We start from the raw sequence: 26,046 nt of genomic DNA on the forward strand, positions 1-26,046 counted from the left end.
TTGTCGGTGTAAACAATAAACATGTATGGATGTAGTTAGGGGCTGTTCACATTAGGATTGGACAATACAATCGGGGTATATATTAGCTGTCATACCAGCGTACTCTGCAATGTACATAGTAAACAAGTGATACGTTTTGTTTATTTTCTTTACATATATGTTTACTTTGTAGGAGTCAGAAGAACAGCAAATTATGCTTCTTCGTCCATCAACTTCGTCCAAGTAAACATACTCGGGAAAAATGGACTAAACATAGACACTAGTTGACTATGTTCTGACAATATATGTGTCAACATATACTGTGGCATACTTTTACATGCACAAGAAGTTCAAAACTGGCACTACCAAGTTCTGGCTTACGTCTGGATGCCCAAGCTTTCTCAGGTGTATGGTTAAAGGGGTTATCCAGGAAAAAACTTTTATATATATATATATATATATATATATATATATATATATATATATAAACCGGCTCCACAAAGTTAAACAGATTTGTAAGTTACTTCTATTAAAAAATCTTAATCCTTTCAGTACTTATGAGCTTCTGAAGTTAAGGTTGTTCTTTTCTGTCTAAGTGCTCTCTGATGACACGTGTCTCGGGAACCGCCCAATTTAGAAGCAAATCCCCATAGCAAACCTCTTCTAAACTGGGCGGTTCCTGAGACACGTGTGATCAGAGAGCACTTAGACAGAAAAGAACAACCTTAACTTCAGAAGCTCATAAGTACTCAAAGGATTAAGATTTTTTAATAGAAGTAATTTACAAATCTGTTTAACTCTCTGGAGCCAGTTGATATATAAAAAAAAGTTTTTTTTCCTGGATAACCCCTTTAAGGTAAACAGGCACTGTGTTTAAGCCCAGAGTTCATCCAAGTGACATTTATGCAATAGTAGATAAGAATAAGGCTGCACTCACCATTTTTCTTCTAATAGGAAATTATTCAGACATCCATCCATTGGGGTACATACAGTCGGTGCTTTCAGTAAGAACGACATATGTTTTGCGCTACCTGCACATTATCTGGCCCATTCCCAGAGACGTGTCAAAAGTTTTGATCAGTTGTGGTCTAAATGTTTAGACCCCCACGATCTGTAGATTTAGCCGGGAAAAGCACTTCAATGAGTCTCCGTCACGCAGCATGAGATGGGCTCTATAGACTTGTAATGAATGTAAAGAAGAAACAGATAGTGGCAGTGGCACCTAACGGTATATTAAAAAATGCAAAAATGTTTATTATAGAGGTCCCACAAATAGCGGACTATAGTGGTAGTCCATGTACATTCTAAATGTCCTGCGTGACAGTGGTGCCAGGACAGAACCAATGCAAACGAGACAATAATGGTAACAAAGAAAAGGGGGTCCGGCAACTCACAGTTAGACGCTAGCTGCTAATCGGCTTGAAGTCCGTCCATGGGGCAGAGGTAAGTGCGGGAAGCTCAGGAGGCGATTAACCAGTTGATTTCGTGCAAAAGCACTTCGTCTAGCGTCTAACTGTGAGTTGCCGGACCCCCTTTTCTTTGTTACCATTATAGACTTGTAATGAAGCTTATCTCGTACAGTGAGATTGCAGCAAGCCAGAGAGTGAAGTGCTCCGCCACGCACTTCTTCCAGGTATATCTATAGATCTGTGGGGTTCTGAACACCCCATCAAAACGTTTGAAATTGTCTCCGTTACAAGGACACTTTAAACTCAGTGGACCCATTGACAGTGTGCCATAGTATATGCTGATATCTGTTTTTAACAGGATGCTGATGTATTTCCCTGAACATATTTTCAGATCGTGAGATCCCCTTAAATAGGTCGCCTGCTCAGAGCAAGCCCTGATCACATGTCTTCGCAGGACATTTGGACAGGGCTTGGGGATTCTTGCTTGGGGCCTCCACATTTTGCGAGAATGGAGAGCCATGACCAAAAGTAAACCATGGTGTTGGAGTGACACTGTGAATGTGCGTTGTGTATTGCCTAATATCTGCAGAAGCTGAGCTGATCACCAGAGCTTTAGTAACCAATCCCTCCATAACCGACTAATCACCAGGGGTGTTACACTTGAAAGGTGGGTGCATCTTATTGTAAAGCCCCCATGAGAGCTTGATTGGTTCTCATAGACTAGAGTGGAAAAAGGTCAGTCTTCTGACCTTGCCATGTATTACACTTCATGTGTAATTATTTTTTTAAAGGTTAACTCTATGCACCCTGCATCAATATAATTAATCCCCCCCCCCTCCCAACCCGGTACTTCTTGGTTTGGTGTTAAAGTGAGCATTGTGTATTTGGTATATTCCTTGGGGGTAGCATATGTTCTAAATAGAGACTGGTCAGGCTGGATTCTAGTAAAAGGTTGATGTCACTCAGACAATTTTAGAGGAAATGTGGTCTCCAAACTGTGGGCCTCCAGATGTTGCATAATGTTACAGCTGTTGGCTATCTGGACATGCTGGGAGTTGTAGTTGTGCAACAGCTGTAGAGCCACATTTTGGAGACCACAGAGCTAGCTTGATCAGAAGCTAGAAACAGTGTATACCAGTGGACGTGTACAAGGTATGTCAATGGCAAGGTGTGGCTGTGGAGTTCATTCAGTCTTCTGGACAGATTTCTTAACTTCATACATAATAAAAATGCATAAGCTGTATCAGAGATTTAATTCACACGCCTCCTTGTAAAATACTTTTTTCATATTGACCTATGGTCTTTGCATACTGTCCTCACATTAAGAACGCTACCTTTGGCAAACATTTGTTGGAATCCCTTCTCTTATGACTTTTTTCACACAGTGTGCCTGTTACACACCCTGCAGTATATTATATTGCCATATCAATAGCCAACATTCACAGTGTGTATATTACAGTAACAATATTCATTATTTTTCTTAAAGAGAGTTGTCCAGGATTAAAAAAGATGCCCCTCTTGTTTATCAGCTTGGTTCCATTCACTTAAATGGAGCTGAGCTGCAATACTAGAGAATGCCAAATGTGGCACACAAAAAAAAACTAACCTTTACCAAATCCTGGACTACCCCTTTAACCTATTGTAATACCTAACCAGTAATATATTTCCTTATTTCTTTAAGGATTCCTCTTTCTGGGTATATCAACTGTCCCATCAACGGCCATGAAGAAGTCACTCGTCTTCCATATATGTGGGATGCTATGTAGTATCCTGCTGCTATCACCAAATGCAACATGCCTTTCTCTACAGAGACTGGTTAAGCGGAATATCCCTGAAGGCAATGGAGGGTTTGATGGAACAGTTAATTCATATGATGGTAATATTCTTCCACCCACTCCGTCTGTCTTTGAAAAAGATACGAACATGTCTTCTTATGTGACCTCATCAGACATTGCAGTTTCCGAAAAACCTCAGAATAACTCAAGTCTACTGAGTAACAACACTTTGGATGAAATGAGCCTAGACGTCAGTAATCCTGGACTTATTACAGAGGCAGGTCCGTCTGGACAAAGTAAGAATGGGCTTCTCACCACAGCCGGTTCCACCACAGATTATGTCCCAAGTGTGGCCTCTCCAGTTGAAGCCAACAAGGAAAATACAGAGGAAAGTCTTACCCAAACAGAAGAGAGTGATGCTGACTTAAATCTAAGCAATTTGGAAAATTCATCTCAGATCAGCACCTTAGAGATGTTAACAACCAACCCAAGGACCAGCATTGTTGAAACCAAACTTGACTATTCTACAGTATCTTCTCATCTTGTTGACCAGTCATCTACTATGGTCAACACTGAGATTCCTGCAGACCCGAACCTTACAACGATAGTCAGTAAAAGTAATGAGAATGCAGAACTGATGGTGTCAGAATTAGGAGAAGACTGGGATGATACAAAGGGTACAACCCAGAGTCCTAAATATGTAGGTAGGGCTGAGCTTACAACAGCAGGTCCTGACCATCTTGTCCAAGAAGAAGGTGCCGTGGCAGCAATGTTTACGACATCTCCTGGAATAACTGTGATGTCTGACGACAAATCAGTCTTTAATGTTACAGAAAATTCACATGTTACCGAACCAGGAGTCACCAATTCAGTTGAATTAACCCCAGTAATTAATGTTACCATGTTCACACCCCAGACCAATGTAGAGGTGAACCAAAGTCAAGACTTCTCTGCAGAAAATACAGGTAAGAGAAGGAAATAATAACAGGAAACGCATAGCAAAATGAAAATGTCACATCAGTCTCAAGTCACTTCCTTGTCACATCTCATAATGCTTATACCTGGCTCACATTCCAGTGAATGCTCAGGGAGTAAGCATTGCAGATGGAAGTCTCAACCACTGCTCGTTTTTGGGCTGATAGATCTATTGGAGGAAGCAGAGACCTTTCCTTGAATTTTTCTGACTCCCCTCCGGCTGTCCGTTGCTGTCACGGTTAAGCTTTATTTTGCTAGGAAGGGAATTATTTTGTGTAAGGCGTAAGGAATGCTCACTGATTCAATTAACAAGCAAGAGATAGTAAAAGTCATGGCTGCCTAAGAAGATTAGATCAGACTCCTGTTTTTCTTTACTGTGTTGGCTTAACCTGATGCTGCACCATACAGAGCAGAGAGAGATGGCGGAATTTACTGATATTTCTTTTCACATTACTGATGCTGGAAAATTCAAGGTTTTAGGAATTTTTTAATTAAATTTTTTCTCATAACTAAGGGAACACTCTAGGCAGGATGTGTGTGATGTCTAATGTTAGTGGCAAGGCCTTATAGTAAACCATTGGTCTCTTTGTGAAAAACGAGATAGTGGCATCTATAGACAGACAGACACATACCTGTTTATGGTAATCGCTCCCTCCCCATTCCGGAGGTATAGGACTTGTTAGCCTATCTGATGGTCTAGCTACTCCACCAGATGGGTGGAGATAACATTGTACTGTGTAGGATGTATGTGCACTGTAGTAGGATAGGGGGGGGGGGGCATACTTAAAGGGAAACTCCTGTACATAAGTACTTATCCCCTAGCCCAGCGGTCGGTCCGCCTGCAATCTCCTGTCCGGCACCCTGGCACTCCCCATGCATGGAGTGTCCGCCAATCTGTGCATGGAGGGGCATGTTGGCCACCGCTTTGTGTGGTGGTTGATAGTAATCTGTGCACAGTAATCCGGAGGTTTCTCTGTGCATAGGGAGCCAAACAGGAGATCACAGGAGGGGGGGGGGGGGGGTCCCAGCGGTCAGACCCCTGCAATCAGACACTTATCCCCTACCTACAGGATTCTGTGGATAGGGATAAACACCTATGTACTGGAGTTCCCTTTTAATGGCTGTGGCATGCATTTAGCCAAATACATGGCCATTAAGTTTGCAGGCTCCCTGTCCTAGTACAGCCAACTCATGCGAAACACTGTATAATTCTGTCCTCATCTGAGAGAGTAGCTAGACCTTAGATCATCAGATGGGCCTACCAATCCTATATCTCCGAAATGGTGGGGCAGGGATGATCACTAGTGTTGAGCGGCATAGGCCATATTCGAATTCACGAATATTCGCGAATATATGGACGAATATTCGTCATATATTCGCGAATATTCGCATATTCGTAATATTCTCGTTTTATTTTCGCAAATGCGAAAACTTCACGTATGCGAAAATGTACATATGGGGAAATTAGCATACACTAAAATTAACATAAGCGAAAATTCGCATATGCGAAAATTAGCATATGCAAATGTTCGCACGCCAGTCTCACACAGTAGTATTAGAGCCTTCTTTACACCACACAAGCTGGAAGCAGAGAGGGATGATCACTGTGATGTGTACTGTGGAAAAAAAAAAAGAAAAAAAAAAACGAATATTCGTAATTACGAATATATAGCGCTATATTCGCGAAATTAGCGAATTCGCGAATATGCGATATTCGCGAATAATATTCGAATTGCGAATATTCGCGAGCAACACTAATGATCACCATACTATAAACATGTATGTGATCTGATTTTTTTTCTGTTTTGGCTATGATTTTCCCCAAATGATGGCAATAATGGAGATTGTACCGCAGTTGTGCAAAATATGGTAGAAAAACTTTCTAATTTTCACCACGATTTTGGAAAATGGCTGCGAAAACAGCTAAAATGCAGTAAAAATTTGTGTATATTGCATTAAAACTTTATTGTGTGAACAGAGCCTAAAGACTTTAGATCTTCATAAAACACCTCAATGGTGATTATAGGTTAAATCACTTTCTCCTAATGGAAATATTGCTCTAGAGTAAGAGGACACATGAAAACTGCACATTGTGTGAACTGACACAAAACCCACTTATGAGTATAATCAGTTCACCTGGGTAATCTCCAGCACTTGCAGCCTGATGAGATGACCAGGTGTAGTGATCAAACACCCTTGCAAAAGCCAGAGGGTTCATGGGAAATGTAGGCTGCATTACAGAACCCACATTATCGTGCATTAGTAAACCAAAATGGAGCCTATCCCATGCATGCAACAAGGAATGTGCAGCCAACAATGATGAAGGTGAAAGGACGCATAAACAATCCAGCAATCGTTTGTGCAGCCATGACTATAGGATTATTTAGCTTTATTAAGGCTTTTAAAACCAGCACTGATCTATGAGATCAGCACTCTGCATTGTTCTGCAGGCGGCCCATCTTAAAAGGACCTTAGTATTATCTTATATTAGATTACTGTATGAAACCAGGTATAAAGCCTACACTTCCTAGCCCCTTAAGGACCAAGGACGTACCGGTACGTCCTTGGTCCTGCTCTTCTGATATAACGCGGGGTTACACAGTAACCCCGCGTCATATCATGGCGGGCCCGGCGTCATAGTGAAGCCGGGACCCGCCTCTAATAGCGCGCAGCGCCGATCGCGGCGCCGCGCGCTATTAACCCTTTAGCCGCGCGCTCAAAGCTGAGCCGCGCGGCTAAAAGTGAAAGTGAAAGTTCCCGGCTAGCTCAGTCGGGCTGTTCGGGATAGCCGCGGCTAATCGCGGCATCCCGAACAGCTGACAGGACAGCGGGAGGGCCCCTACCTGCCTCCTCGCTGTCCGATCGCCGAATGACTGCTCAGTGCCTGAGATCCAGGCATGAGCAGTCATCCGGCAGAATCGTTGATCACTGGTTTCTTATGAGAAACCAGTGATCAACATAGAAGATCAGTGTTTGCAGTGTTATAGGTCCCTATGGGACCTATAACACTGCAAAAAAAAAGTGAAAAAAAAAAGTGAATAAACATCATTTAACTCCTCCCCTATTAAAAGTTTGAATCACCCCCCTTTTCCAATAAAAAAAAAAACACAGTGTAAATAAAAATAAAAATAAACATATGTGGTATCACCGCGTGCGGAAATGTCCGAATTATAAAAATATATCATTAATTAAACCGCTCGGTCAATGGCGTGCGCGCAAAAAAATTCCAAAGTCCAAAATAGTGCATTTTTGGTCACTTTTTATATCATTTAAAAATGAATAAAAAGTGATCAATAAGTCCTATCAATGCAAAAATGGTACCGTTAAAAACTTCAGATCAAGGCGCAAAAAATGAGCACTCATACCGCCCCATACACGGAAAAATAAAAAAGTTATAGGGGTCAGAAGATGACAATTTTAAACGTATTAATTTTCCTGCATGTAGTTATGATTTTTTCCAGAAGTCCGACAAAATCAAACCTATATAAGTAGGGTATCATTTTAATCGTATGGACCTACAGAATACATATCAGGTGTCATTTTTACCGAAAAATGTACTACGTAGAAACGGAAGCCCCCAAAAGTTACAAAACAGCGTTTTTTTTTCAATTTTGTCGCACAATGATTTTTTTTCCCGCTTCACCATAGATTTTTGGGCAAAATGACTAACGTCATTACAAAGTAGAATTGGTGGCGCAAAAAATAAGCCATCATATGGATTTTTAGGTGTAAATTTGAAAGAGTTATGATTTTTTAAAGGCAAGGAGCAAAAAACGAAAATGCAAAAACGGAAAAACCTCCGGTCCTTAAGGGGCTAGAATGGTATTCACTACAGTAAGAGCCTTCAGGAAGGCTAAATAACCAAAATTCTCTAAAAGGTCTCTGGGCAACTCAAGATACTTTAGGGGTAACTCACTGTGGGGCAAATCCTAAACTAGAGACCACCCCTAAAGAAAGTTACTCCTGAAGACTTGTTAAGTATCTTTAGATGGCCAACCCTGTTCCCTATTCATGCGCTTGTTTAATGAGCCCTAACATATCTCAGCCACCATGCAGGTACCCCTTAATTCCCTGGTTGAACTTGATGGACATATGTCTTTTTTCGACCGTACTAACTATGTAACTATGTAACTAAGACCACATGAATAGCTGAATTGAATCAGCACTTTACCTTCATCATTGTCAGACCAGAGCAGAAGATCACTGATAATACTGATCAGTGCTATGTCCTATGCATAGCACTGTTCAGTATCTGCAATCAAGTGATTGCAATAAATGGTTCCCTATGGGTACATAAAAAGTGTAAAGAAAAAAAAAAAAGATTTACATTTTTTTTAAAGTATAAAAATTTGAAAATTCCCCTCCCCAATATAAATGTAAACCGTCCCTTTTTTATTTTAACCTCAAAAAGCATTAAAAAAAATGTAAAAAAAATTAATAAACATATTTGGTATTGCCACATGCGTAAATGTCTGAACTATCAAAATATAATGTTAATTATCGCCTATGGGCGTAAACATAAAAAAAAAAGGTCCAAAATTGCTGCTTTTTTTTATCTGTCACAGCTTATTCCAAAATAATTAATACAAAATTTTAAGTTTCATATACGCAAACGTGGTATCAATAAAAAGTTTTTATGGTAAAATAAGTGATGTCATTACAAAGGACAACTGGTCACGCAAAAAACAAGCCCTCGATGTGTGGTGGGTTTGGGTGACGTATTCCACTTATTTTGGTCTTGTCCACTAATAGCTTCATATTGGGTGCAGGTGCAGAAGTTGATTCATACAGTTTTGGGGGTCGTGGTCCCTCTCGACCCTATGGTCTTTCTTTTACACTTGTTAACTAGGGCTTTGGCCAAAAAAAGTTAAAACTCTTTCTACACATTGTCCTTGCGGCCAAAACCCTCATTGCCGTCTGAAGATGAGATGAGTTGGCTGCTAGGGTGCGTGAGATTCGCTCTCTTGAATCTCTTACTGCCTGTTTGAACAACACCATCCCCACATTTCTCTCTAAATGGGATCTATGGGATAGATTCACTGATAGGTAACCCCCCTGGCTTTCATTCTCTTTCCTTCCATACGATTGGACCTCCTCTCTTTTACTCTTTTTCCCTCTTTTCCCTCCTTTTCTGGTACCTCTTCCCTTCTTGTCTCCCTCTTTACGTTGTTGGTCTGTCATACGGTGTTTCCTCCGCCCCCCACCCCCCCTTCTGTAGATACTTTTGTTCAGTATTATTATTTTGTTAAGCCTGACTTCATATGTCTGATCAAGATTTGCTCCATTGTGCTGTTCCGTCCTTGAAATGCCATTTGTTGGTTATTGCTACCGGGAATGTCGTTCCCTTTCCATGTTGTTTGATTGTACTCTTTTGTTATGTAAAACCCTAATAAAAAATTACAGTTTAAAGGAAAAAACAAGCCCTCATAATCGTCTGTGGATGAAAATATAAAAAGAGTTATGATTTTTAGAAGGCGAGGAGGAAAAAATGAAAATGCAAAAATAAAATTGGCCTGGTCCTTAAGGTAAAAATGGGCTTGGTCCTTAAGGGGTTAAAATACACTGTAATAAGTGGCATGTCACTTATTCTGAGCGTATTGATCAGGAATGGCCAAAGATGTGGTTCAAAGTTTCAAAATACGGTATATTTTGACTTCATCTCTGTGGATCCTGCTTCTGAATCCCCTGACATTTAGCTTTACACTAGTCAAAGTTGCAAAGTTGTAAGGCTGCTTTCACACTATAAAGCTGTTCCGTTAAAAGATCCGTTATAAACGTCTGTTAGAAAAGCAGTGTTAAACGGCCGTTACAAAATGCCATTCAAGTCTATGGGATTTTTTGATTATCCGTTATGACCCGTTATAGTCCGTCATGAATAATGGACGTTAGTTGTGACGAAAGAAAAAACGGCAAATGCACTAATTTTTCTTCCGTCACAAAAAACGGGTAAATTAACGGCCGTTATTTTTAACATTGAAGCCTATGGCAAAAGGATGAGCCTTTATAATATCCATTATTAATTCTGAGCATGCTCAGAAGAGGTGACATGAGCAGACTCTTGCAGTGCTGAGGGACTACTATTACTCCCATCATGGAACAGACTTGTTTCCATGATGGGAGTAGTAATTCCCCGGCTGCTGGAGTCTGCCGGTGGCTGGGGAGGCTACATTGGTGTTTGGACTACTACCCCCATCATGGAACAGACTCTGTTCCATGATGGGGGTTGTAGTACAGGGGCTGAGGGATTGATCGCACTGGGTCTCAATGCGACCCCATGCAATCAGAAGTTATTAAACGGGGAGCGGGCGGCATGCTCCACTCCCCTGCAATGTACGATGTATTTTACTTTCATTTTTAAATTCCTCTCCAGGAGCCCTGAATGGCCGGTACTGAGGAGCCATTCAGGGCTCCCGGCGGGGTTTTCAAATAGAAGCGTTGCGGTGGGGAAAGATATATAGAATTGCTGGGGGGGGGGGTATTTGTCTGGCTCCCACAGCGCTTCTATATATCTGGCCCCCCACAGCGCTTATATATATATCTTCCCCCCCGCAGTGCTTATATATTTCCTCCCGCAGCGCATTATTATATTCCCCCCCCCCCCCCACAGGGCATTATTATATCCCCCCCCCCGCAGCGCTATCATAAACCCCCGGCAGCGATGAATGAAAACTATTCTATTAGCAGCGCATTGGGACGGGAAGCCGCCCGGCCCGATGCGCTGCTGAAAGAATACTTGTCTTTCATAGCGCTACGGTGGCATATGTACATAGATGCACTGTGGGGGCCAGACAACGCTATATGTCTGGCCCCCACAACGCTTCTATAATCATATGCCGCAGCTGCGCTATGAATGACAAGTATTCTATCAATTCTATCAGCAGCGCATCTGGCCGGGAAGATGCGCTGCTGATAGAACACTTTTCATTCATAGCGCTGCGGAGGCATATGATTATAGAAGCGCTGTGGGGGCTAGACATATGGATATATGTCTGACCTCCGCACCACATCTATATACAGATGCCGCAGCGCTATGAATGACAAGTATTCTTTCAGTAGCGCATCTGGCCAGCCTGATGCGCTGCTAATAGAATACTTTTCATTCATATTGCTGCTGGGGATTTATGATAGCACTGCGGGGGGGGGGGGGGGGGGGATATAATAAATCCCTGCAAGGGGCAAGATATATCTATAGAAGCGCTGTGGGAACCAGACATATACCCCCCCAGCGATTCTATATATCTTTCCCCAGCGCAGCACTTCTATTTGAAAACCCAGCCGGGAGCCCTGAATGGCTCCTCAGCACAGGCCATTCAGGGCTCCTTGCAGGGAATTTAAAAATGAAGGTAAAATACATTGTACATCGCAGGGAAGTGGAGCATGCCGCCCGCTCCCCTGTTTAATAACTTCTAATCGCATCGGGCTTCAGAAGTGAGACCTGGTGTGATCATTCCCTCAGCCCCTGTACTACAACCCCCATCATGGAACAGAGTCTGTTCCATGATAGGGGTAGTAGTACAATCACTAATGTAGCCTCCCCAGCCACCAGCAGCCTCCCGCAGCCTGGGAACTACTACTCCCATCATGGAAACAAGTCTGTTCCATGATGGGAGTAGTAGCAGTCCCAGCTGTGGGGGTCTGTAGACAGAGGTGTTAAAACAGCTGATGAAGGATATTATAACCGGTCTTAACGGATGAATATTCCCAGACTGTTGAGACCCAATTAGCTCCTAGCAGGCTATAACTACTCCTCCCCCTTACTACAATAATTAATTAAATAATAACTGACACAACAACAATTTAACTTTTCCGTGGGTGGGGATCGGCCACAGCTTTATTTATAAAATTACTTATATAAATAACAATTTAACTGTAACAAAGACACCGATTGGCTTCTTACCAACCCGAGAGGTGCTGCCACACCGTCCTGTGTGGAGGTCTACCCCGGGTTGACCCCGCTTTCACCGTCTTCTTACCGCCAAGCTGTGACTTACAATAAACAGAGATACAAAAAAGGGAGGGAGGGAGGGCAAAACTCTGGGTCCTGGGCAGATTGAGGGGGGAAGGGAGGCACCACAGCTATAAATACCCAGGGGAGGGCCCCTGAAAGCCCGGGAAACTATTGAACCCCTGATTGGTGCACTCCTTCCCCCCACCCATGGGACATACCACTATAGCCACTGGCAAGTTTTACAGGTGGGGGTGGGGGCTAAAACATTGCCTGTATATTTCTTAACCCCTTACTGCTCACCAGTCAGGGGGCAAGCTAGTTATGCACAGCTTGCCCCTCCATTATTATTAAGCCGTTAGCACCCGTTACTTCATCCGTTATTATTCATCCATTTTTACACAGAAAACGGACGTTTAATAACGGATGAATACTCATAGTGTGAAAGGAGCCTAATATTACATGACAGCCCTTCAAAACCATATAGTTTAAGCATAGGCTGGGTGTGCCACTTAGGCAACTCCTTTAATAAGCAAACCTTATTTAATCATGGTTTATGCTGAAATACAGACCATCATATTATCTATAATGTTTATTACCTATTATATATTATCAATATATTATCTATAATATTTTAGAATTCTTAAGAGATTTCCAGTCTAATATGTTTACCTTTACCATGATTCTTCATCTATTTTGCCAGGTATTCAGCAGCTGACCTTAGATGTTAGTGAGAACAGCAATGTCACGATGACAGCTGCCATCTATATGAATGTTACAAGTCAAGATACCACCTGGGAGCCTGAAGTGACCAATGAAGAGAGAGTGACAGTAATGGATAGTGTTACTCCACACATGGAGGATGAAACTAATGATGGCCCATCACCCACTGTTAAGACTCAGGCTAGTGAAGTCCCCAGCAGTGATGGTAAAAAATTCTATCTATCTATCTATCTATCTATCTATCTATCTATCACATATCTATCTTTCTGTGGTGTCGGGGTGAGATGTGAGGTGTAGGGGCAGATGGTGTTGCCCAGGGGTAGATGGTGTTAATCCCTTAGTGTTCGTGACGCCAGGGCATGGTTTGCTTATGTAACCACGCGAAGGTAGCACCGCTAGTCCTAGGTTAGGCAGGGCAAATAATAGTCCAAGGCCAGGATAAGGATAATGGTAGCTTTTACAGAGGTAGACAGATGATACAGTCTTTACAGCTTGGTCAGGATCCCAGAGAGGTAACCAGTAACACAGGGGACCAACCTTGCAGCTTGCTGGGACTTGCAGTGACTTGACAGACTTTAGCGCAGCCACACTGACTGTAACTGACTTGACTTGACTGAAGATAGTGACAGCAGACAGAGATGACTTGACTTACTGGACTTGTGGCTGCAATTTAGGCTTAAAGAAGATATCCCATGCAGCAAAGAAAAAAAAAAAAACCTAGCCATTCCATAGTATATTCACCTACCACCTCTCTGACATGTTTGTGATTTTTTTTCTGGCCCCCATTCACCGGCTATTCAGCTCATAAATTGCAGTTACTTCCTGGTTATGGTGCCTATTGTCACGATGCCGGCTGGCAGGTAGTGGATCCTCTGTGCCAGAGAGGGATTGGCGTGGACCGTGCTAGTGGATCGGTTCTAAGTCACTACTGGTTTTCACCAGAGCCCGCCGCAAAGCGGGATGGTCTTGCTGCGGCGGTAGTGACCAGGTCGTATCCACTAGCAACGGCTCAACCTCTCTGACTGCTGAAGATAGGCGCGGTACAAGGGAGTAGACAGAAGCAAGGTCGGACGTAGCAGAAGGTCGGGGCAGGCAGCAAGAATCGTAGTCAGGGGCAACGGCAGGAGGTCTGGAACACAGGCTAGGAACACACAAGGAAACGCTTTCACTGGCACAATGGCAACAAGATCCGGCGAGGGAGTGAAGGGGAAGTGAGGTATAAATAGGGAGTGCACAGGTGAACACACTAATTGGAACCACTGCGCCAATCAGCGGCGCAGTGGCCCTTTAAATCGCAGAGACCCGGCGCGCGCGCGCCCTAGGGAGCGGGGCCGCGCGCGCCGGGACAGGACAGACGGAGAGCGAGTCAGGTACGGGAGCCGGGATGCGCATCGCGAGCGGGCGCTACCCGCATCGCGAATCGCATCCCGGCTGGAGACGGTATCGCAGCGCACCGGGTCAGTGGAGCTGCCCGGAGCGCTGCGGTAGCGAGAGAGAAGCGAGCGCTCCGGGGAGGAGCGGGGACCCGGAGCGCTCGGCGTAACAGTACCCCCCCCTTGGGTCTCCCCCTCTTCTTAGAGCCTGAGAACCTGAGGAGCAGACTTTTGTCTAGGATGTTGTCCTCAGGTTCCAAGGATCTCTCTTCAGGTCCACAGCCCTCCCAATCCACCAAAAAGAACTTTTTTCCTCTCACTGTCTTGGAGGCCAGTATCTCTTTCACTGAGAAGACGTCAGAAGAACCGGAGACAGGAGTGGGAGAAACTAATTTGGGAGAGAAACGGTTGATGATGAGTGGTTTAAGAAGAGAGACATGAAAGGCATTAGGAATACGGAGAGAAGGAGGAAGAAGAAGTTTGTAAGAGACAGGATTAATTTGGCACAAGACTTTGAAGGGACCAAGATAGCGTGGACCCAGTTTGTAACTGGGGACACGAAAGCGGACATATTTAGCGGAGAGCCATACCTTGTCTCCGGGAGCAAAAATGGGGGGAGCTCTTCTTTTCTTATCGGCAAACTTTTTCATGCGAGATGAAGCCTGTAAAAGAGAAACTTGGGTCTCTTTCCATATGGTGGAAAGATCACGAGTCACTTCATCTACCGCGGGCAAACCAGAGGGCAAGGGAGTAGGGAGGGGGGGAAGAGGGTGACGGCCGTACACCACGAAAAATGGGGATTTGGAGGAAGATTCAGAGACTCTAAAGTTATACGAGAATTCGGCCCATGGTAGAAGATCTGCCCAGTCATCCTGGCGGGAGGAAACAAAATGTCGTAAATAATCACCCAAGACCTGGTTAATTCTTTCTACTTGTCCATTGGATTGAGGATGATATGCAGAAGAAAAGTTTAATTTAATCTTGAGTTGTTTACAGAGAGCCCTCCAGAATTTTGACACGAATTGGACGCCTCTATCCGAGACTATTTGTGTGGGCAACCCGTGAAGACGAAAAATGTGTACAAAAAATTGTTTAGCCAACTGAGGCGCTGAAGGAAGACCAGGAAGAGGGATGAAATGTGCCATCTTGGAGAATCGATCAACGACCACCCAAACAACAGTGTTGCCACGGGATGGGGGTAGGTCTGTAATAAAATCCATACCAATCAGAGACCAAGGCTGTTCGGGGACAGGCAGAGGATGAAGAAAACCAGCGGGCTTCTGGCGAGGAGTCTTATCCCGAGCACAGACAGTGCAGGCTCGCACAAAGTCCACGACATCCGTCTCCAGAGTCGGCCACCAATAGAAGCGAGAGATGAGTTGCACAGATTTCTTGATGCCTGTATGACCTGCGAGATGGGAGGAGTGACCCCATTTGAGGATTCCGAGGCGTTGGCGTGGAGAGACGAAGGTCTTTCCTGGAGGAGTTTGCCTGATGGAGGCTGGAGAAGTGGAGATCAGGCAGTCAGGAGGAATGATGTGTTGCGGAGAGAGTTCGACTTCCGAGGCATCCGAGGAACGAGAGAGAGCATCGGCCCTAATGTTCTTATCGGCAGGCCGAAAGTGAATTTCAAAATTAAATCGGGCAAAGAACAGAGACCACCTGGCCTGGCGAGGATTCAGCCGTTGGGCAGACTGGAGATAGGAGAGGTTCTTGTGATCGGTGTAAATAATAACAGGAAATCTTGATCCCTCCAGCAGATGCCTCCATTCCTCAAGTGCTAATTTAATGGCTAGAAGCTCTCGATCCCCGATGGAGTAGTTCCTCTCCGCCGGAGAGAAGGTCCTAGAAAAAAACCCACAAGTAACAGCATGCCCGGAAGAATTTTTTTGTAGAAGGACCGCTCCAGCTCCTACAGAGGAGGCATCAACCTCCAATAGGAAGGGTTTAGATGGGTCAGGTCTGGAGAGCACGGGAGCCGAAGAAAAGGCAGACTTGAGCCGTTTAAAGGCGTCTTCCGCTTGAGGAGGCCAAGACTTGGGATTGGCATTTTTTTTGGTTAAAGCCACGATAGGGGCCACAACGGTAGAAAAATGTGGAATAAATTGCCTGTAATAATTGGCGAACCCCAAAAAACGTTGGATAGCACGGAGTCCGGAGGGGCGTGGCCAATCTAAGACGGCAGAGAGTTTGTCTGGATCCATTTGTAGTCCCTGGCCAGAGACCAAGTATCCTAGGAAAGGAAGAGATTGGCATTCAAACAGACATTTCTCTATCTTGGCATAAAGTTGATTGTCACGAAGTCTCTGAAGAACCATACGGACATGCTGGCGGTGTTCTTCTAGATTGGCAGAAAAAATCAGGATATCGTCCAGATATACAACAACACAGGAGTATAAGAGATCACGAAAAATTTCATTAACAAAGTCTTGGAAGACGGCAGGGGCGTTGCACAGGCCAAAGGGCATGACCAGATACTCAAAGTGTCCATCTCTAGTGTTAAATGCCGTTTTCCATTCATCCCCCTCTCTGATGCGGATGAGATTATAAGCACCTCTTAAGTCCAGTTTGGTAAAGATGTGGGCACCTTGGAGGCGATCAAAGAGTTCAGAGATGAGGGGTAGAGGGTAGCGGTTCTTTATCGTGATTTTATTAAGACCGCGGTAGTCAATGCAAGGGCGTAGAGAGCCATCTTTTTTGGACACAAAGAAAAATCCGGCTCCGGCAGGAGAGGAGGATTTACGGATAAAGCCTTTTTTTAAATTTTCCTGGATGTACTCCGACATAGCAAGAGTCTCTGGGGCGGACAGAGGATAGATTCTGCCCCGGGGTGGAGTAGTGCCCGGGAGGAGGTCAATAGGACAATCATAAGGCCTGTGAGGAGGTAGAGTCTCAGCTTGTTTTTTGCAAAAAACATCCGCAAAGTCCATATAGGCCTTAGGGAGACCGGTTACAGGGGGAACCACAGAGTCACGGCAAGGGGTACTGGGAACCGGTTTTAGGCAGTCCTTGAAACAAGAGGGCCCCCAACTCTTGATCTCCCCAGTGGACCAATCCAGGGTTGGGGAATGGAGTTGAAGCCAGGGTAGTCCAAGGAGGATTTCGGAAGTGCAATTGGGGAGGACCAAAAATTCAATCTTCTCGTGATGAGGTCCGATGCACATTAGAAGGGGCTCCGTGCGGAAACGTATGGTACAATCCAATCTTTCATTGTTTACACAATTGATGTAGAGGGGTCTGGCGAGACTGGTCACTGGGATGTTGAACCTGTTGACGAGAGAGGCCAAAATAAAATTTCCTGCAGATCCGGAATCCAAGAAGGCCATAGTAGAGAAGGAGAAGGCAGAGGCAGATATCCGCACAGGCACAGTAAGACGTGGAGAAGCAGAGTAGACATCAAGGACTGTCTCACCTTTGTGCGGAGTCAGCGTACGTCTTTCCAGGCGGGGAGGACGGATAGGACAATCCTTCAGGAAGTGTTCGGTACTGGCACAGTACAGACAGAGATTCTCCATGCGGCGTCGTGTCCTCTCTTGAGGTGTCAGGCGAGACCGGTCGACCTGCATATCCTCCACGGCGGGAGGCACAGAAACGGATTGCAGGGGACCAGAGGAGAGAGGAGCCGGGGAGAAAAAACGTCTTGTGCGAACAAAGTCCATATCCTGGCGGAGCTCCTGACGCCTTTCGGAAAAACGCATGTCAATGCGAGTGGCAAGATGGATGAGTTCATGTAGGTTAGCAGGGATTTCTCGTGCGGCCAGAACATCTTTAATGTTTCTGGATAGGCCTTTTTTAAAGGTCGCGCAGAGGGCCTCATTATTCCAGGATAATTCTGAAGCAAGAGTACGGAATTGTACGGCGTACTCGCCAACGGAAGAATTACCCTGGACCAGGTTCAACAGGGCAGTCTCAGCAGAAGAGGCTCGGGCAGGTTCCTCAAAGACACTTCGAATTTCTGAGAAGAAGGAGTGTATAGAGGCAGTGACGGGGTCATTGCGGTCCCAGAGTGGTGTGGCCCATGACAGAGCTTTTCCAGACAGAAGGCTGACTACGAAAGCCACCTTAGACCTTTCAGTAGGGAACTGGTCCGACATCATCTCCAAGTGCAGGGAACATTGGGAAAGAAAGCCACGGCAGAATTTAGAGTCCCCATCAAATTTATCCGGCAAGGATAGTCGTAGACCAGAAGCGGCCACTCGCTGCGGAGGAGGTGCAGGAGCTGGCGGAGGAGATGATTGCTGAAGCTGTGGTAGTAGCTGCTGTAGCATCACGGTCAGTTGAGACAGCTGTTGGCCTTGTTGCGCTATCTGTTGTGACTGCTGGGCGACCACCGTGGTGAGGTCGGCGACAACTGGCAGAGGAACTTCAGCGGAATCCATGGCCGGATCTACTGTCACGATGCCGGCTGGCAGGTAGTGGATCCTCTGTGCCAGAGAGGGATTGGCGTGGACCGTGCTAGTGGATCGGTTCTAAGTCACTACTGGTTTTCACCAGAGCCCGCCGCAAAGCGGGATGGTCTTGCTGCGGCGGTAGTGACCAGGTCGTATCCACTAGCAACGGCTCAACCTCTCTGACTGCTGAAGATAGGCGCGGAACAAGGGAGTAGACAGAAGCAAGGTCGGACGTAGCAGAAGGTCGGGGCAGGCAGCAAGAATCGTAGTCAGGGGCAACGGCAGGAGGTCTGGAACACAGGCTAGGAACACACAAGGAAACGCTTTCACTGGCACAATGGCAACAAGATCCGGCGAGGGAGTGAAGGGGAAGTGAGGTATAAATAGGGAGTGCACAGGTGAACACACTAATTGGAACCACTGCGCCAATCAGCGGCGCAGTGGCCCTTTAAATCGCAGAGACCCGGCGCGCGCGCGCCCTAGGGAGCGGGGCCGCGCGCGCCGGGACAGGACAGACGGAGAGCGAGTCAGGTACGGGAGCCGGGATGCGCATCGCGAGCGGGCGCTACCCGCATCGCGAATCGCATCCCGGCTGGAGATGGTATCGCAGCGCACCGGGTCAGTGGAGCTGCCCGGAGCGCTGCGGTAGCGAGAGAGAAGCGAGCGCTCCGGGGAGGAGCGGGGACCCGGAGCGCTCGGCGTAACACCTATGCCTGTGATCTCAAAGACTACATTTCCCTGCATGCACTGCTCACATTTCCTGCTCTCAGCTGCCTGAGCAGAGAGCTTGTTACCACCCCTAATTTATGTTAGCCACTCCCACATAGCACTGAGCTCCAATCATAGCCCTATACAGCAGGGTGGCCACGAGGAAACAAAATGTAATCTCAGTGCTCAGAGAGAGGGACCCTGGAGTTGAAGCTGCAGTTTTACACTGTAAAATCACTCCCTCCCCCTCCTCCTCTCAATGAAACAGCTTTACAGTGGCACAATCACCTCCCCCCTCCTCTGCCCTGCACTCCTCTCTCCCCAGTGCTCAGTGTGACAACTCTACTCTCCCTCCCCTCCATTCTCAGTGTGACAGCCCTACGCTGGCAGCTCCCTCCCCTCCCCCCTCTCCTCCGTTATCAGTGTAAAAACATTAGCAAGGAGAGGGGAGAGAACTATGATCTGAATCAGCCGACATATAGGCAGTGCTGCTTAGCCAATCACTGCAGAACAGAGGGAGGACAGTGTGAATATTCATCAGATGGGAGGGGCTAAGGCCGAGCTCAGTCAGCTCTCTGCAGCACAGGGGTTTTCTGGGTAATTGTCACGTCATGGCCCCGGGATGCTGCTGATAACAGCCTGAATAGGGGGTCGAAAGTCATGAAAACCTGGAACAGCTGAATTTCCTGTCAGACAGAAGAATGCAGATAAAGCTTGTTTCTAAGCAGCATTGGTAATGGAAGTGATTTACAAACCTATATAACTTTACCTTCAGCACTAAAAGCTGAACAATTGTTTACTGTGAGACTTGTCCTTTAAGGCCTCCAGATGTACTGGACACTGGCTCTGAGACGTCTGGACTGGACTTGACCTCAGGATCTAAGAGAGTGATTGTAGTACCTCCCCCTCTTATAAAGGGGGGCTGAGCAAGGAGCCCATAGGCTAGCTGTGGGTCATCTGGTCAACTGGTGCTCTCTGGGTAACAAAACATATGACTTAAACATGTGACAACCATTATCAGGTGACTAACAATCATGTGACCATATCAAAGGTCCTTTAAATTAAATATACAACCTATACAAAATATGGGGGAACACTGCAGGAGAGCACTGAGGACGTACCGGGACTCAACCTGACAGGACTGTAGGAGCATATCCCGTACTGGGACATTACATATCTATCTATCTATCCATCTCATATCTATCTATCTATCTATCCATCTATCTCATATCTATCTCATATCTATCTATCCATCTCATATCTATCTATCTATCCATCTATCTCATATCTATTTATCTATCTATCAATCTATCTCATATCTTTCTATCTATCTATCACATATCTATCTATCTATCCATCTATCTCATATCTATCTATCAATCTATCTCATATCTATCTATCTATCTATCTATCACATATCTATCCATCTCATATCTATCTATCTCATATCCATCTGTCAATCAAAACCAGATACCAGCAGCACACAGAACTTTGTGCAAAATTGGTAAAAATGTATTGCATCATACCAGTGTTATACAGCAGCGACTTTCCGCGACCTCTCGTCGCCATTTTCAAGCTCAACTGACTGACCCACAGTGCAGCCTTAAATGTGCTCATTTAATTGCATAATTACATCATTAGCATACAGTGTACATAACAATAGTGTTCAATAAAAACATAGTAAAAATATGTTAACATAAACATTAGGGCATTGCTGCATCACAGACGCTGTCACCTGTACTCCTGTACAGGTGTCTTTGCTATCTAGCTATCTTTGAGTGATCTGCACCCACTTAAGCAATTAAGACAAACTAGCATACATGAATAATGATGTGCCACAGCTCCTGTATTATAATACAAAGAAAAAACGCTCCATCTCATGTACAGGACACTATAGCTGCTCTGTTGGTGGCAAGAAAATGTAGGATCCATTTTTATCTGAAATTCAAACTGAAAAAACATGATATTAGTTGGGTCAATAAGTAAAGAATACAGAGAATTACATAGATCAGGTAAGGGGCTACATCAGAGAAGCTACCTCGTCCTCATTTTAGCTGTAGTCTTAAAGGGTACCTTTCATCAAAAAAACTTTTGATATATTATAGATTAATGTATGCAGAATAACTTTCCAATAGCATGTTATTAAAAAATATGCTTCTTTCTATTTAATTTTCCACTTTGAAAAATTACCACTAGAGGTCTCCCTACCAGTCCTTTTTTTTTTTATAGATTTCAGACTCATGCTGGAGTCCTAAATCTCAGACTGCAGCCAGAACACAGACAAACTCCCTGACAGGGAGCAGTGCTGAGTTTGTCTGTGTCCGGGCTCCAGTCTGAGATTTAGGACTCCAGCATGAGTCTGAAATCTATAAAAAAAAGGACTGGTAGGGAGACCTCTAGTGGTCATTTTTCAAAGTGGAGAGTTAAATAGAAAGAAGCATATTTTTTAATCACATGCTATTGGAAAGTTATTCTGCATACATTAATCTATACTATATCAAAAGTTTTTTTTCATGAAAGGTCCCCTTTAAATTCAGTATTGAGACCGTGAGGTCTTATGGTACCTAGTCTGAAGATCCACTTCAGTTTGCATTTTTTAGGAGTGTAACATGATCCCAACCCCTTTTGAGTGGCGGAATATGGTCTAAGATCATAAACTTGAGATCTCTTTCTTAGTGGTTGGCATCTGAGATCTCAGGTGCCACATTTGTGGCACAATAAGTCACAGAGGGAACAACATACAAAGTGGTGTACTGAAGTAAGAAATGTGATCAGCACCAGATTTATCACTTGCCCTGTCCCATGTAATACATTTGGTGCAGGTTTTCACCACATGAATGAAGTAAAAAGACGTTCACCTACACCACTTCTCATGAATACCCCCACTGTTCCCATTAGCAGAAGTCCTGCGGGACCAGCCCTTGAGTGGAAATCTTGGGTGAGTTCCCACAGTGTTGTCCCCGGATTTGACCCCTGGTTGAGGCCTTGTTGTAAAATAAAAAAATATCTGTTTTTCCTCCATTATTTTGCACTCAATATCCCATATTGTCAAGGTAAAAACAGCATGCTAGAAACATTTGCCAATGTATTGAAAAGGTAAAACTGAAATATTACAGTGACATAAGTATTCAAACCCCTTACTTAGTACTTAGTTGAAGCTCCTTTGACAATAATATCAGCCTCCAGTCTTCTTGGATATGATGCCACAAGGTTTGCACATCTGGAATTGGGAATTTTCTGCCATTCTCTGCAGAATCTCTCAAGCTCTATCTGTTTGGATGGCGACCGATGGAGGCTCTCTGGGCATACTGGGAGTAGTAGTTTTAGTTGTAGTTGTAGTAGAGGCACCCTGGTTGGGAAACACTGGTCTATTTTAAATAGCTTCCAATCCTTTTATCATTGGAGTTTCCCTGTGTGGAAATTAAATGCCCAAAGTGTAGCAAAAAAATATTCCGTTTTGTGGATCGGTTTCTGTGTAAATCCACATTGGATGAGAAAATACAGTGATCTGAGTGACTTGGAACAAGGCCTGGTCATCGGTGCTAGACTGGCCAGGACTCAAGATTTATTACATACTTTACAAACTTTGTGGAGTTTTAAAGTGCAACGGTGTCAATATTATATTAAAAATGGTGTATATTGAGAATGGTGTTGTGGTGGCCCAGTACAGGAGTTGCACCCCTGTACCTTTGCTGCCCTGTCCGGCAGACTCCATTCCGTGACCCTTGGGCCTCCCCTGTACTTGTGTCTTATGTTTTCCCCTAAGTGCCTATGTTATATGGTGTAGTGTACAGATGTTATATGCCTTTCAATAATAATGTTGCTATGTGTTGTAACCAAGGAAGGTATCAGTGACCATGTGACCTACTGGGTGACCTATGGGACCCCTCTAGAGTCTCCCCCATATAAACCCTGGGTGGAGCTAGCTCTTCTCTTATGCTCTTCTCTACTGAGTGCAGCAAGGTCAAGTCTGGAGAGAGTGTCTGGTGTCCTAAAGAGGCCTAACGTCTACCACGCAGCCATGGATCCACAAGTCCACTAGCCCCCAGGTCCAAGTCAAAACCTGGTAAGCTACAAACGGGGTAAAGTCTGTCATAGTCTCAATCAGGTCAGTCAATCTGTCTCAAGTCAGCATGGCCCTGCATCAAATCGTCCAAGTCCACTATAAGTCCCAGCAAGCCCTGTGGTCTCTGAAATTACTAGTCCCCTCCGTGGGCCTAGACAAGCTGTATAGACTGTTACATCTGTCTGAATCAGTAAAGCTGCTGTTGTTCCGTAACTTGGCATCGGAGTCGTTATTTGCCCCCATGCCTAGCCCAGGACCCAGCGGTATACCTTCGTGTGGTGTAGAGGATAAACCACGCCCTGGTGTCACGACCACAAGGGGTTAGTGCCATCTACCCCTAGGGTATTTCCATCTGCCCTCATCACACCCTCACCACAGTGTGATTGAAAATGGTGTGATTGGGGACACATATCTAATAAAAGATGATCCTGTGGATGTAAATAACTGCTTGATACAAAGGATCTGAGGAGGATACCAGGAATTCTATAAGGAACAGGCAGAGGACAGTCAGGAAAAGAAGGCTGAATAGAGCGCTGGTCTCCAAATAAAGTGTCTAGACCCACAATTCAGCATTTCTTATCACAGATGGGCTACAACAGCAGGAGACCAGTTCCAGAGCCATTGTTGTCTTAGGAAAACAGAAAGGCAACACTCAAGTGGGCAAAACAATATTTTTTCAGTGGAAGAACATTGCCTGGTCAGATGAATAGAAATTTCTTCTGCACCATACTGATGGGAGGTCAGAACTTGGGAGAAGCAGCATGAATCAATGAACCCCTTTCTGTGAGGTGTGAACCGGTCAGTCTGGTGAAGGGGGTGTAATGATGTGGGGAATGTTTTCTTGGCACAACCCTTGGTCCTCTGATACTTGTGGATGGATGATTGCACATTAAAGGGGCACTCCACTGGCCACTGTTTTCCCGCTGCGGGGGTTGGCCACGCCCCCTAGTGACATAACAGCCACGCACCCTCAATGCAAGTCTATGGGAGGGGGCGTGACGTCCCTAATATCTGGGACAAGGCAGAAAAGGTTGTTCTTAGCATGTTAGCACCTTCATCTCATGTACAGCAATGGCAATATTCCTTCAGAGTGAATCTATGCCACCATGAACTGCTGCAGTTCTCTGCACTAAAGTTGGTTCACCGCGTTACTAGATGGGTGTTTCGAAAAAAGCGTAAATTCAATGTTTTTCTACAGTCTTTTTCTTTTAGGTTTAACAATGCATTGTGTTTTAATATTGTTCTAGGATTGAATCCATCATCCAAAGAAGAGGAGTTTCCAGCTACTTCTGTATCACCAGTTGCACCAATGGCCACCACAGAGGCTGACTCTACCACCATCATCAGTACAGTCACTTCTGTGTCCCATGTGAGTGTCGACATCCCCCCAACCAGAAGAATCACAACCACAGCATCCTATGGGTTGGACAGGCTAGAATCTGAAGGTAAAAAAAGAGACTTTTTCTGCTATAGCCATATCATTTTTACTATAAAACATTGTTTCTCAACCTGTAATGAACCTGCAGGAAAACAGTGGCAGTTTTATGGCATACCGTATTTTTCGCCCTATAGGACGCATCGGCATATAAGACGCACCCAATTTTAAAGATGCAAAATCTAGAAAAATAAGATTCTGAACCCAACAGTGATCTTCAACCTGCGGACCTCCAGATGTTGCAAAACTACAACTCCCAGCATGCCCGGACAGCCCACGGCTGTCCGTGCATGCTGGGAGTTGTAGTTTTGCAACATCTGGAGCTCCGCAGGTTGAAGACCACTGGATAGGAGGTAATCTAATAATAATGTCCCTGCCGCTCCGGACCTGTCACCGCTGCCCTGGATGTCACTCCATCGCTGTTGCCGCGTCCCCGTGGTGTCCCCGACGCTCCAGACGTCTTCTTCGCCGGGTTCCACGCTCTGCATCGCCGTCATCACGTCGCCATCATCACGTCGCTACTCACGCCGCTCCTATTGGATGACGGGACGGCGTGCGCGACGACGTGATGACGTCGAAGGAGAGCGCCACCATGCAGGGGATCCCGGCACGGAGCAGACACCGAGGAGGCAGGTAAGGTCCCTCCCGGTGTCCTGTAAGCTGTTCGGGACGCCATGATTTCCCCGCGGCGGTCCCGAACAGCCCAACTGAGCAGTCACTTTCGCTTCAGACGCGGCGGTCATCACCGCGATCGGTGATGTCCTGTATTAGCCGCGGGTCCCGGCCGCAGGGACCGCCGCGATAGGTGTGTATTCGCCGTATAAGACGCACCAACTTTCCCCCCCAGTTTTGGGGAAGAAAAAGTGCGTCTTATACGGCGAAAAATACGGTATTTTTCTGGACCAAAAAACTTTGCCAAAAAAGCAAGGGATAACTTGGCTTTAATGTCTGCAAAAGTCTCCAAAAGTTTTGCTTATCATTAACACCCACATACCTGACATTCTAGACCTATATAACACTATACAGTAACATGTAAAATGTAGCATTTTTGTAAGACATTGGCCCACATTTACTTTGCCTCAAGCACCAGAATTTTGTCTTCATATGCACCAAAATTATGGAGCACAGTAATTGAAAAATATTTATTATGCTGTGTGCACAAAAAAGAACAGAAAAATTTAGCTAGATGTTGCCGAATTAAAAAGTGTGTTAGGATTTGTTCACACAGTGTCATTTATGCAGGTATGTCCTGCGGTAAAATTTTCAG

At 45.1% G+C, this 26,046-nt stretch overlaps 1 protein-coding gene across 2 annotated transcripts in view; it reads left to right on the forward strand.

Annotated features, from left to right (window-relative positions):
• The window catches only part of ARMH4 (armadillo like helical domain containing 4), a 198,349-nt gene that overhangs the window by 30,216 nt on the left and 142,087 nt on the right, over window positions 1–26,046 (forward strand). For both annotated transcript variants that reach the window (XM_056547376.1, XM_056547375.1), the window contains exons 2-4: window positions 3,070–4,128; window positions 12,787–13,011; window positions 24,592–24,789. In XM_056547376.1, the coding sequence (XP_056403351.1) occupies window positions 3,070–4,128; window positions 12,787–13,011; window positions 24,592–24,789 (1,482 nt within the window). The remainder of the gene's footprint in view (window positions 1–3,069; window positions 4,129–12,786; window positions 13,012–24,591; window positions 24,790–26,046) is intronic.

This window comes from Hyla sarda, chromosome 11, assembly GCF_029499605.1.
Source record: "Hyla sarda isolate aHylSar1 chromosome 11, aHylSar1.hap1, whole genome shotgun sequence".
Taxonomy (NCBI): domain Eukaryota; kingdom Metazoa; phylum Chordata; class Amphibia; order Anura; family Hylidae; genus Hyla; species Hyla sarda.